General features: G+C 42.2%; 1 protein-coding gene across 1 annotated transcript in view; it reads right to left on the reverse strand.

The window, feature by feature from the left end:
• The window catches only part of SV2B (synaptic vesicle glycoprotein 2B), a 40014-nt gene that overhangs the window by 10887 nt on the left and 14992 nt on the right, over positions 1-14135 (reverse strand). The window contains exons 4-8 of the mRNA XM_006905342.2: positions 11741-11874; positions 10697-10786; positions 8757-8867; positions 7858-7946; positions 5213-5377 (exon numbers count right to left, since the gene is read on the reverse strand). Coding sequence (XP_006905404.1) covers positions 5213-5377; positions 7858-7946; positions 8757-8867; positions 10697-10786; positions 11741-11874 — 589 coding nt within the window. The remainder of the gene's footprint in view (positions 1-5212; positions 5378-7857; positions 7947-8756; positions 8868-10696; positions 10787-11740; positions 11875-14135) is intronic.

A 14135-nucleotide genomic window follows, 5' to 3' on the forward strand; every position in this document is an offset into this window, starting at 1 on the left:
TGTCAATAATACGCCTAAGGAAGTACATACGAGATCTTCATAGATCTTTATCTATCATCACCGAAGGATATAAAAGAATGACTAAGTAGAAGGAAATATAGTGTTCAATGTTTGGAAGATCCCATGGTGTAAACATGTCCCAAATGAATCCTGCCATTCTACGTAATTCCAATCAAAATCCCAGCCAGTTGTTTTTAATGGAATTTTAGAACTTGATCCTGAAATTCACTGTAGAAGGAGCACAGGGGCAAAACTAGCCAAGAAAAAATCTTAATGACTAGGTGGAGGAACCTAATACTCCTGGAAACATGACTAAACAATAAAGTTACAGAGATTAAGTCAGTGCAGTTTTGGTAAAGGGAAAGACAAACAAACCCAGAGAACCAAAGAGAGCTTGGAAACACAAAATGAATATAAAGGAAGTTTGACGTATGATAAAATTAGGGATATCATTAGGGAAAAGACAGGCAATTTCATAATGTGGTGGAGATGACTGGCTATTCACATGGCTATCCAATCACATTAGTTCCTTTCCCATATACAGAGACCACGTCCAGAAAAATTAAGGACCTAAATGCGAAAAGGGAAACTTTAAAACTTAGAGGAAAAAAAAAGTAGCAAATGACTTCAAATATAAAGAATTTATGAAATAAGAGCCAAAGGCACAGACCTTATAAAGAAAGGTGACAAATTCGGCATTAAAAAAATAATAATAATAAGATATCTGCACAAGAAAGGACTCTATAAGCAAAATCTGAAAAAGCAAGCCACAAACTGTCACAGCCAAGAGGAGCCTAAGAAGACACGGCTACTAAAGGTGATGTGATGACCTGGACAGAAAAAGAACACTGGGCAGAAAATAAGGGCAATGAATACAGTATGAACTGGAGTTAATAATAATGTTATCTATTGGTTCATTAATTGTAACAAATGTACCATAGTAACATAAGATGTTAGTAATAGGAAACTAAATGTGGGGTATATGAAAACTTTCTGCACTATCTTTGTGATTTTTCTGTGAAGCTAAAACCATTCACAAGTTTATTTTAAAACAATAAATCACAGATAAAAAATGTTCAAACACATAATTGGCAATTACTTTCTACACATGATTTTAAAGAACGCATGTGCTAGAGACTATCCAAAATTCCTACGTTGAAACCCTGTGATGGTGTTAGGAGGTGGGGTCTTTGGGAGCGTGGAGCCCTGATGAATAGGATTAGTGCCCTTACGAAAAAGACCACAGAGAGCTTACGCCATTTCTCCATGTCAGGACACAGCAAGAAGTGGTTGGCTAGGAACCAGAAAGCGAGTCCTCATCAGACACCAAATCTACCCATGCCATGATCTCACACTTCCCAGCCTCCAGAACTGGGAGAAATCAATTTTGAGTTGTTGTTTATAAGCCATCCAGTCTACAGTATTTTGTTATAGTAGCCTGAACAGATTAAGACATCATGAAAATTAACATGGAAACGATAATCCAATAAATAAAATAAACAAAGCCCATGACCAGGTACAGAAGTGGAAAACATTACAGCCAATAACCCAGTCCCTCAAACATGCTTACTTCCTCAGACCCAGAAGCCAGAGGCACACTTATACGTTTCTTGCCATTGGCAGCTTCATAGAGCTTTGCTGAACTGAACCAGGCCCACTGCAGCTAAAGAAAATTCTCATTTGTGCCCCACTGCAAGGAGCTGTCCACAGTGCGGGTAAGATTTCGGTGTGATGTGCGAAATGACCATCTCTTTTCCAGCTGTGTGTTTGTTTTCTTTCTCCTTCTGCCCTCCCTGCCCCCTGTTCTACTACATACCTCATTTTAGAGTTTTATCAACCTCTTTTTCATTCTGAGCTATTCACCCCTGACCTTCAGTAGGAACTCATGAGAGCTTTTCTCCTACTTTTCACTGGCCAGTTGTCTCGTGTGAAGATTACTCACTGCCATTTGAGGTCCCAACTCTGAGTAGTCTGCAACATCAGCTTTCTGCTATCAGGAAAGCTCGGGGTTACGACATTACTTCCCGGGTCATGAGCCATCGCACACGGGAATCAGGCACACCTCCCTGCTGTGCAGCGCAGAGAGGTTTAAATCAGATCATCCCCTTCCCCCATCCTAACTCTCACGGCAGTGAGCTGTGCCAAGCCGAATTTCTTTACCAAATGGAGAAAGTAATTAAATTAATTAATTAGTTAATACGTGCTCTGGGACAAAAAGCTATCCTGTTCTTAATTAATGATAAGAGAGGCTTGGCCTGATATTTTGGCTCAGAGTTTAAAATATGGACTTTTTCTTTTGCCTTCTTACATTTTCCAAAAACTCAAAGTTCTGAAGCAAGATCATGTAAATGTGCCAGGAAGCTGCCGATGATGCTTGGAGAGAAGGCCAAAACTCATCTGTGTACCTTTGTTCCTTCTAGGGGCCAAAGGGATTGGTCTCACAGCAGGATGAAGTCCAGGTTTCGATAGAAGCTCCTTTATTGACAAAATCTCTGGGTAAAGTCTGAAGCCCTTTTTTACACAAAGGCATTTTCCCCTATGAGTGACAGTCAATAAAGTAAATATTTTTTACCTAAATTTTAAATCTGCAAGGTGTGGATTAATTCAAATGGGGAACTCTGGTACAAATGGAAAACTGCCACCCCATGCCTCCTCTGGCAAAGCCAAAGAACATGAATTTAACTCCAAAGAGACAAGTTTTTTTAAGATGAGGTGTTTTCTAGCTCATGGCCAGGAGATGGCAGCATAAGCCAAGAAAAGAAAACAGGTTCGTTTCTTCCTTAGGTCAATTTCAAAGGTTCTTCATTTTCCAAGAAGAAAAATGCCCTTTTCATTCAACAATTTGCTGGGGCGGGGATTATGGCCTTCAAGGGGCTGCACTTTTCGTATATATTGGTTAAAAAACATATATATGACAAGTTAAAATGAACTCTATGTGACTTTTGAAGGAATTCACATTTTAATAATCACACAGAAACATGGTAGAACTTCTGTGTACGCAGAACATTTACACCTACTCCCAGACAACTGCCTGCATGCCTATGCATACCCACACCCTTGGCAGCAACTCTACTGTCCCCTGGGGTCCTGGGAGCATAAGACAAGACAGCCGCTTTCGTGAAGTCTTGCTTCTTCCTCACTCACACCTAGCAGCTTGCCGAAAGTGTCAGGAGGAGAAGAAAGGTTAAAAGAACAGAATGGACCACAAGTTCCCATTTTCTTCGTAACTAAGTCTTAGAACTCCAAAACCCGCCTATTATCAATCATAAGGGCTCTGGCATCGCAATTAACTTTTTTAGTGCAGAAAACCCCATGTGAAACAGGGCCTCTGTGGGGTTGGAGAGTTTCCCAATGAGACGGTGTTTGTAGATGTCAAAGATACGGGATTGGAGTCCAAATGCCTGGGTTGCGAGAGAGATGTTTCTATTTATATTTGCTGTGTGACTTGGGCAAGTCACTCGAATTCTCTAAGCTTTTGTTTCCCACCTGTAAAGCAGAAAGCACATTTCTTGCCTCCTGGAGTTTCTGTGAAGATTAGATGAGAGGCACTTAAGGCGGCACATGGCACACAGAAGTGCTCAATGATGTTGGCTGCCATCATTATTATTATTGGCCTTATTAATTTACTATCATTGTTATTATGAATGTCACAATAGAGGATCACTGAACACTAAGAACTTTATCAGTGAGGTCTCTTTTGGTGAATTCGTCTCTGCAGGGAATGATGTCATACCATGAATGACATCTAGCCATTATCTATAACGTCTTTTAGTTTTCAACACTTGTAAAATGTTCTAACAAGGCAATGGCAACATTTCTTCCTCAGCAATACCACATCTCCTGACTTCTAGTGAAGGGCCCCAAGAGGGAGAAATCCTGGCTCCATCGCCACTAGCTTGGGAGTGGCCACTCCCAACACATAACGGTGGCTCTGAAGTGTCCTTGCAGATGGTGTGTGCATGCCTGGGCACGTGACTGTGTAAATGTTTGTGACTGAGCTTCTGCATTTGAAAAAGTCATCTGAAAATCCAAATTCCATGTCCACTGCTACTTGGTCCTAACCTTGCTCCGCTAAGTTCTCATAGTGGTAGGAGTAATAGTCCCCCTTTCTTTTCACATGTTTTCATCCTGAATGACAGTGGACGTTTGCTAAGGTCTGGCCTGTAAGAGCCAGGTGGACTAGACTGCAGAAGGCATCCTGCTTGCACTTCGCCCAGACGTACACTCTTCCCCACAGTGGCTGACAGTCATGGGCAAGGCCACTTCACTCAGACCCAGAGCGGGGTGCGGGTGGAGGAGGTGGACCATGCCCTGGACGAGAGAGTTCGTGGTGTTAACTCTTGGTAGAGGCGGTAAATATGGGGCAGTTTATATCACTGGCACTTAATTACCTGGGCCATGATATTTTGGTGCCACCTCATAGCCTGACCCGATGAGCTTGCTGAGTACAATTCAAGAAGGGACATAGCAGAGGAATAAATAATGTGGCCTGGGTACACTCAGTCCTATCCTGACCCATTTGGGGCCTTCAAAGTGCAGCCTCAGAGAGGCATTCTTAAAGTCTGGTGGGCTGGACTGTCCATTTCATTTGTCCCAGGAGTAGAAGGAAGAGGAGGAAAATGTATTGAGGAAGCAGCCTCACAAAGATGTGGGCAGGATTTTTCTCACACTCCACTCACTCATTCTTCCCCACAAAGGACAACACCCTTGAGGAAAGCCCATGCTCATCCCCCCTTGGAAGTGACACTTGGTGAAAGAATAACGTAAGATAGTGTCATGTTAGCCTTGGCCCAAAGAGTTTTCCAGAATCAAAAATAAAAGCTCAACAACCAGGCAGTAGATTGATTGGTGCAGAGACCTCAGCAGTGACAGCTCTGGGCAGTCACCATTAAAGGGTGACAGCTCCCTGCATGTCTCCATCAGAGGTGTGAGGTCTCAGGAAAGATGGTTTGATTAACCCTCCTTGATCAAATGACTCCATCCTTGGATGAATCAGCCACAGGAGATGAGGGATGACTGAGAGTCAGCACAGTACAGACAGAGCTCCCAGGAGAATAACCGTGTCTCTGGCAGCCACAATAAACTGAGGCCACAATAGCCTTGGAGCTCATTCCCCATCACACTGAATTCTATCTTTCCTTGGCTCTTTCCCAAGACCAGTCCCCATGGACTGTCACTTTGATCTGGGGAAAACCCATGGTCTCTCACTTACTTATCATTCACAAGCTTTCCATGTTGGTGAATCTGATTTTCCATCGTGAAGTTGATTGTGGCACCGTACACGTGCTCACCGAAAAATACCTTCATTTTGGACTTGTATTCTTCATCTTGATAATACCGGATCATATCAGGAAACCAAACTGTCAGGCCATAGTAACTGGAACAGAGAAGACAGAATATCTGAGCAGCTTTATTCTTTCATGATCAGAGTCTGCTTTCCGCATTTGATGTAGATAAAGCTCATTTAAAATGTATTAACATCATTCATTATGGGGAAAGATAATCATATAACTCATCATATTAACAGATCTAAGGAAGAAAATCATGATCATCTTCAAAGATAACAAAAGGATATCCGATGTAAAAACAACATTCATTCCTGATAAAAAAAAAAAAAAAATCAAAAGATTGGGAATTGATGGACACTTCCTTATCATGTAAGAAAATATATCTCTTAGCCCAAAAGGCAGAATCTTATTTAATGGGAAAACACTAAAGACATTTCTGCTACATCAGAAACAAGACCAGGAGATCCATTATCAGCACTACTATTGAACACTATATTGTAAGTCTTAGCCAATTCAGATGAGAGAAAGAACTTAGAAATATAAAACTGCAAAGCAAGAGGTAAAACTATCTCTATTTGTAGAAGACATAATTTTATGCCTGGAAAATTCAAGATAATCAACTCAAAAAAAAGTCACTATATGTATACATATATACAGAGAGAGAGAGAGAGAGAGTGAGTGAGAGAGAGATGCTCAATCCCATTCATAATAAGAAAAAATTCAAATTAAAACTATACCACGTTACCATTCTCGCCTACCAGATTGTCAAAACCCAGAAGTTTGCCAAAATATTCTGTTGCTGAGGCTGTAAGTAAACAGATACTCGTATCGTACATTTCTGGGAAAGGGGATGAAACTGACAACACCCTGTAGAGGAAACTGATCAGTGTCTAAGAAAATTACTGATGGATTTACCCCCTTTGATTCCATAATCCCAATCCTAGGAATTTATTCCAAGATTAATCCCAATCCTAGGAATTTAGTCCACTGATAAACTTGCCCAATATAAAGTAGCCTACAAGCATGGTTACTCATTGTGGCACTATTTGCAAGAGCAAAAGGCTGAAAACTCCCCAGAAGTCTTGCAATAAATCCCTGGTTGATCAGAGTAAGGTACTTGTCTGTGGAGTGAAATGCACATGTGCTATGCTGCTGTAAAGAAGAATGAGGAAAACCTCAATTTACTGGCATGAGGGGTCTGCAGAATATATTCTTGAGTACTTTTCACACTCAACAATGCAACAATATGTTCTTCTGAATAAGACAATGAAGAAATATAAGTATATATTTGCTTAAATTTGCAAAAGGAAACACTGAAATGAGAAATAGGAAAATGAAAAATAATTACATATAGGAGTAAGAAGGAATTGGGTAGGGAGGGAAGGGACGGATGTCAGATTTCTCTGTTGTTTCAACATTTGAAATGTATTACCCACACAGCAAAATAGAATCAGACATAAGTAACTATAAGTAAAACATATTTTAAAACTACTGATTATTCGAATCCTGGTATCTATCATCTTTGGCTTCTGAAATGTTACCTTCTGGCTTAGATAAACCAGGTGGACTGGTTTCTTCACTACTTTTACGTGTTTGGGTCTCCATGAATAGGTATCAGAAGAAATTAGACATGTCCCTCCCATAATCAAAGAGGTCGTTAGGAAGAATTTAATTTCCTGGGTCAAGGGAGTGTGTCTTTGGCCATGAACAAAGCACTATCATAGATGGAAGTTTAAAATCTTGCTGAAAGTTCCTAGTTGATCACAACAATTAACCACTTAGGTGCCAGAAACTATTGCAAGCACTTTACATGTACAGTTACACAGTCTCGAAATGCTTACGTGGACCGCTAAACTTGCACAGAAAAGAGAGTCATGTTTTTGGAGGTGAATGAGATGACTGGGGTGAGAGCCTGCAGTTTGAGAGAGGAGCCAGCTAATCACCAGATTACATTAAAATTTCCTTATTATAGGGCACATCACTGCAGAGCCTCCTGCTTTATCTATTTAATATTCACAGTGACACTGATGACTGCCTACTAACACTCACTCCTCGCTTCTTTCTTGGAACAGAAACTTAATTTTGTATCAACCCTCAGGAAAGCCAAAGATATTGTCAGTTCAGAGGCAAATCCTGATAAGTCTAGAATCTGCGAAATTGCAGCCCTTTTGCCAGTGATTAGTTTAGCCTTAGGTGTGTGACGCTCATCTCCTGAGAAGGGTTTCCTCGCTGTTAAAAAGGGAGGGTTGGAGACAGGCAGCCTCCTTCTCCTGCAGACAGGATGCCAAGAGCAGCACAGGCATATTGCAGTCATGATGGGAACTAGCCACAGGCTGAGACCCTCCTTCCTGCAGCCTGCCTCCCTGCGGAATTCTTGTCACAAGGATAAGAAATGCCCTCATTATAAAAGCCACTAGGGTGGCTTGCCTGTTACTTGCAGCTGAAAGCATCCAATCTGATACAGACTCTATGAGTTAGAACTGAGTGTAATCCTCAATTTACAGATGAGGCACCCGAGGCACGACACAATCAGAGACATTAGTGAACTTGCAGGTAAGGCGCACCGTACCTTAAGGCCATGCTGAACCAGACCACGGCCAGAATCAGTGTGTTCATCCGGTAGGGCCCCAGCACACAGTACAGCGCATTATCCCAGACCTGCAGTGCACACCAGAGAACGGCTATTAAGGTGGGAACTCATGACTCACAGAGCCTGTTTCTAAGGTTTCCCAATGAATTGACCAGGAAGCCAGTATCTTCCCGAAGTGGCAAGTCTATGCAAATTACAAGGGAAGCCTCTTCTCTCCCTACTGGCTGGCTTCACCCTCTAACAGTCCCTAGCATCTCCCTTGGGAACACAATTTCCCCATGCACACGATCAAAAGCACATGGAGTGGGGCTTTCAAGGCACTGAATAACCTTACTGGGTTCCGCTTCCTGCCTGCGGGAATGGTTCCTATTCCAAACGTTAACAACCACACACCAAGGTCACCCAGTCTCGGCAGACTCTGGCTGGCTGCCTCGATGCTCAACAGCTGACAGGCCCGTGGAAGCCACTTCTCCGGAGAAATGGCCTTGCCCTTCATGAAGACTTTCTCAGAAATCACTAACAAACCTCAAGGGGTCATTTATTTCACTCCTTTCTTCCTATGGATTATTTAAAGAGAAGACGCTAGAGAGAAAGATGTTTACTCAGACCAGACATTTTTTCCTACATTCAAAGTCTCTGCCTGGGGAAAGAAGAGCAAAGATAAGAAACTAAACTTTCGAGAGTTTGTGTGGCTGAAGAGCTCCGAGTGAGTGAGAGGTGGGCATGAGCAAGGGCCCACACACCCCTATGCAGGGCTGCTTCCTCCCCATCACACTGCCTTGGGTTGATGTTAGTGTTCAGGGTCTCTAGTTTTCTCCCACTGAAGTTACAGATTTCCGTAGAGCTCTCGCTCATCCACCACCTGTCCCCAATCATACCTGCTTGAAAGTGGTCTTGAATCTGACCAGCCAGCGCTGGTACCAGGTGCCTGTTGAACTTTGGATCTCAATGAATTCATCCATTTGCTTGGGAGTTTTGATGTTGGAAACCTGGAAAGCAAAGATGGGCTAAGGAATCTTAACCCTACTTTTATCACACTTTTCAATTTTTAGTTTAATGTAACTGACTTTATTGACTTATTGAGGGCTAGAGGAGACTGGTGGTCCTCTAGTTTAGTGATTCTTAACCAAACATATATATAGCATCTCTTAGCAATCTTTATCCCACTGCAGACAAAATGAGACTTTTCACTCGATCATGCCTTTGAGAAACTAGTGGGTCATAAGACACTGAATTCTCATTTATATCTGATTTGCCCACAGTAGAGCTGATTCTACCTTAAAATTCAAAAGTTTATCCCTAATGAGTATTAACCTCACAGAAATCTAGAGCCCATGCAGGCAACAGTGTGTGTGTGTGTGTGTGCACATTCGTGTGGTGGGGAAAGGGGATTTTGCTACATAATACATTTTAAAAACACAATAGAATAAGAAAAAGTATGTACTCCTTCTGTACAGTGAAAGAAATCATCAGCGAAAATGAAAAGGCAACCTACTGAGTGGAAAAAGTACTTGCAAACCATATATCCAATAAGGGGTTAATATCCAAAATATATAAAGAACTCATACAAGCAAACAAAAAAACAATTGGATTAAAATGGGCAGAGGATCTAAATAGACTTTTTCCCAAAGAAGACATAGAGATGGCCAATTCGTGTATTAAAAGAGGCTCAACATCATTACTCATCAGGAAAATGCAAACAGAAAGCACAATGAGATATTGCCTCCCACCTGTCAGAATGGCCATCATCAAAAAGACAACGAACAACAAGTGTTGGCGAGGATGTGGAGAAAAGGGCGCCCTTGTGCATTGTTGGTGGGAATGTAAATCGGTGCAGCCACTATGGAAAACAGGACGAAGGTTCCTCAAAAAGTTAAAAATAAAACTACCATATGATCCAGCAATTCTATTTTGGGTATTTATCCAAAGAAAACAAAAACACTAATTCGAAAAGCTATATTCACCCCCATGTAGGCGGGAGCTAATCCAGGAAGGCTTCCTGGAGGAAATGGATTTGCAATTGGCCTGAAAGGAAGTTAAGCAAACGGGTGCACTAAGATGGCTGCAATGGCCATTCCTCGGGCTTAGTGACAGAGCTTGGTGGGGAGGAGCACAGACCCAGGTTACTCACTAGAGATCTTCGTGGAAATTACCATTTACTACTTTTGTTTTAACTTTGTAAACTAGCAAGAAACAAAATTCAGGCTACCAGCCACTGCTGGTAAGAGCATAGAGAAATGCTTGTGGTCTTGTAGACTGCTACAATCCGACTGAAATGTAATTTGGCAATATATCTCAAGAGCTATAAAAATATTCATGTTCTTGGAACCAGTCATTTTATATCTGGGTGCCAACTTTTGGAAAAGAAACTCAGAAGATGAAGAAAGGGGAAGGAATGATGTGTGTGAGAAGGTTCATCGCAGCGGTATTTACAAGAACAAGGTAATAAAACAGACAAAATCAATCTCTAATATTAATGTTCATTAAAAGGATGGCTATGAATATTGTGAGACAACATGTAGAATGCTTATGAGAACTCTTAAGTAACACGTATGTGTAAATACATGTAATTATGTTTATCCCAATATGACTACAGCTAGTTTTTTCTTTTAGCATTTAATAATTATTGGTATTGAGAAGGATATCCATTGAAATGAAAAGAATAAATTATGACACAGTGATAAGAATGTCAAGGGTGTAATTCTTCTTTTGACAAATTTTCTGTGATGTGCTTATGTAATAAAATTATTTTTTTAGCAAACCCAACCAGTAAAGAGGAGAGGCCCCCTCTTGTGGGCACAGGCGACCACACACTCACCGTAAACACCTTCTCCGGGGTCCCCTTAGCTCTCATGTTGGTGTCATGGACTTGCTTGAGAATCATCCAAGCTTCATCATGTTTGCCCATCTGGTAAAACCAAGGAAAGAGACATAAAAAAATCTCTTGCTGATTAGTGCTGATGCTTGAGTCTGAGGCGACGGGACATGGACTTGTCACCACATAGGACTTGTGAAAGACGAGACCAAGTTTCTGTCCCCAGCCCATCATGGAAGGTTATTCAGAATAATAAAGTCGTCCCTTCAATGCTCAATATTAATACTGTTACACACCAGGAGCAACTATTCATAGTTGTGAGGCTGAATGGCCCACAGGGCCGGAGTCCTTTCCTCACTGACAGGATAAAGCAGAAGACACGACATATTAGGAGTCAAACTGTGTCCCCCCAAAAGACATGCTGAGGTCCTAAACCCCAGTACTTCAGAATGTGACCTCATTGGGAAAGAGGGTTGCTGCTGATGTAATTAGTTAAGATGAGGTCATAGTGTGAGCCTCTAATTCGATATGACTGTCTCCTTACAGGAAGACACAGAGACACATAGGGAGATCACTGTGAAATGACAAAGGCAGGGACTAAAGTGATACAGCTGTGGGCCAAGGAAAAGAGGCAAGGAAGGATTTTCCTAAGGGCTTCAGAGGGAGCATGGCCCTGGTGACACCTTGACTTTGGACTTTCAGCCTCCAGAATGGTGAGATGATAAGTGTCTGTTATTCCGAGCCATTCAGTCTGTGGCCCTTCCTTACGGCAGCCCTAGGACACTAATACACAACAGAGGACAATTTTTAAGATCTCCCTGGTGACAAACACTCCTGAGCCCCTGTACTCAGGCATCCATGGATCCAGGACATGCAACCAGCACAGATAGCAATGGAGCTGGATTTAACGATAGGCCAGGTCGGCTGACAGGGTCGGGGTTTGCAATGAGCAAGCAGGGGAGGAGGAGGGCCCTAGGGGCTAAGCAAGCAGGGCTGGCTACTGCTGCTGTCCCATCGCTCTCACTTGGGGCCGGGGCGCTGACTCACCTCCAGCAGAAACCGTGGGCTCTCGGGCATAAACCTCAGAGCCACCATGGACACGGCGCAGGGCAGCACGCAGACAATGACAAACACTCTCCAGCTGTGGAAGTGGTAATGGGTGCCCATGCTGAAACCCCAGCCTGTGAAGAAGAAGCCAGAGGATTTCTGAGACTACCTGAGAGTGACCCCAAAGCACCAGCCCTCCAACCGCAGGGCACAAGGCGTTGCCTAGGAAGCAGGTTCAAAGACAGACTCTCTGCCATGTTCCCAGAGCTTGTGATTCCCAAGCCTGGGATAGACGCTGGGAATCTGAGTGCTGAAAATCCCCTAGCAGACCTGGCCTGACCTTTATGGGGCCTTGGATGTGAGTATGAATAGAGGCAAAATCCCATATTTCTACATAGTCACTGAAATTTAAGTTAACAAACTTAAATAACAGATGTTCTATCCTCCTGCCTTGACAAAGGGCTGGAAGGCCAGGCCCAGAACTGTGGGGGACAGGACCCATCCATTTGGGACTCCTTCTTTTCCTACCCATAGCCCTTCCCACAGAGTGAGGGGCCCACTGTAGTGAGAATGGGTGTCCTTGACATGATCCCTTGAGTTTAGTGGAAATTCTCGAGTCCCGATACGATGGAGTGGGGGTCACAGCCTCAGAGATACGATGGAGTGGGGGTCACAGCCTCAGAGATTCTTTTCCTCATGGGAAGGGCCATAGGTGGAGGAAAGCCAGAGCAGGGCCTTCTGTGACCCAAGTTCCCAAGAGAGGACCCCTCTTATCCAGGTCAAAGGACCCCTAGATGACTCCAATGCACAGGGTTCAGGGTCACACTTTGAAAAACACTGTCGGTCATAACATTATTATTATTATTATTTTAATTTTAAAGAAAATGAGTTATATTCTAAGGAATTCTGCCATCACTGTAATGGAGAAGTAATCAGCTCTTACGCAGCTTGCATTATTCAAAGCATTTCTAAAGTTCATTCTCGGAAATTGTTTTCAAGATCTATGGAACATTATTTCAAACATCCTCTTTTAAGGAACACGTAGAAAGAGCCTGCACTTTGCACTCACATAGATCAGCAAATCCTGAGTTTCTCACACCTCGATCGTGTTGATGGGTTTTCATAGCTGTAGAACACAGGTACTGAAACCCGCACAGATTCATCACGTGAAAATGCTCCTGGCAACCAACAATAATTCTCCTGCTTTGAGTGTAGCTCAGATTTGTTTACAAATAGCTGCATGGCATTTAGCGCCAAAGATGTTGAGTAAAATACATGAATGTCAACAAAAGAAACTGTTTTTTTTTTTTAAAGCAAGGTTATAAAATAGATTTGTTTTCTCCTGCCAGTCAAAGTCTCTCTGAAGAGACTTTTCAACAGGATTCCAACAGGATTCTTTTAAAAAGATGAAACTGTATAATCAAATATATTGCAATCTAAAGTTCATAGAGCAATCATTCTTTGGCTATGAATTTTCTCTTCCATTGACTTAAAAATACACCCCACGTCCACTTTCAGTGCTGAGTAGTTGATGTTTTGAATTCTCTGTTAATATTCACTATGCGTCAGGTTGTTCTACTTGCACTGGACTCAAACAATATCTGCTGTTTCTGTGGATATTTCCTACTCTGTTTACACAAGTAAAGGACTAGCCAGAAAGAACCCAGGTAGGGAAATGTGGAACGGTGGCCGCTTTGACACATTTGGAAGACACATTTGGAAGACACATGCCATCCAGTGTTCTCAGTCAGAATCTCTTCTGCATAGCATGGTCCCTTCTCCTTCCATCTCTCACTAGGGTTGGTTTGTTCTAATTTTAATTACAAAGCCTTTCCTTTCTCCTGAGAGTGACTGTAGAAAGAGGAAGACAGAATCATAGTAATATCTACACATTCTCAACTCATATCCAAAAACTATTCTGGCATAATTAGAAGTAAAGTTGATGAAAATTACACAGCAGCCAAACTTGGGTGGATAAAGAGAGAAGAGGGGCAGAAGCAGGTGTTTACTAGAACTCTGATTCAAAATGACTTTTTCTTTATAATAGTGTGTGTAAATTATCCAAAAGCCGTTATCCCCTCCTGTCTCTCTATGGTTTTTATGGTGATTTAAGTAATCGGCACTTATCACGTTTACGAGGCACATCTTTGGGGGCCTTAAATTAAATAAAATTAAACAGTGGACTGCTCCCAAATACATGAAACAGCTATTAATTTGGAGGCAGGGATTGTTCTGTTCACTGATCTTTTAGCTTGCCCTACTTTTCTGCATCAGGGTTTCACAAACAGCTGGTGGTGCTGACTACAGGGGGAATTAATCTTCCATAATATATCCATTTTTTCTGAGTCCCCAGGAAAACATTCTGAGTTTTGTAATTTTCTTTCTCAATGCCTCT

The sequence above is a fragment of the Pteropus alecto genome, unplaced genomic scaffold (genome assembly GCF_000325575.1).
Source record: "Pteropus alecto unplaced genomic scaffold, ASM32557v1 scaffold60, whole genome shotgun sequence".
NCBI classification, from domain to species: domain Eukaryota; kingdom Metazoa; phylum Chordata; class Mammalia; order Chiroptera; family Pteropodidae; genus Pteropus; species Pteropus alecto.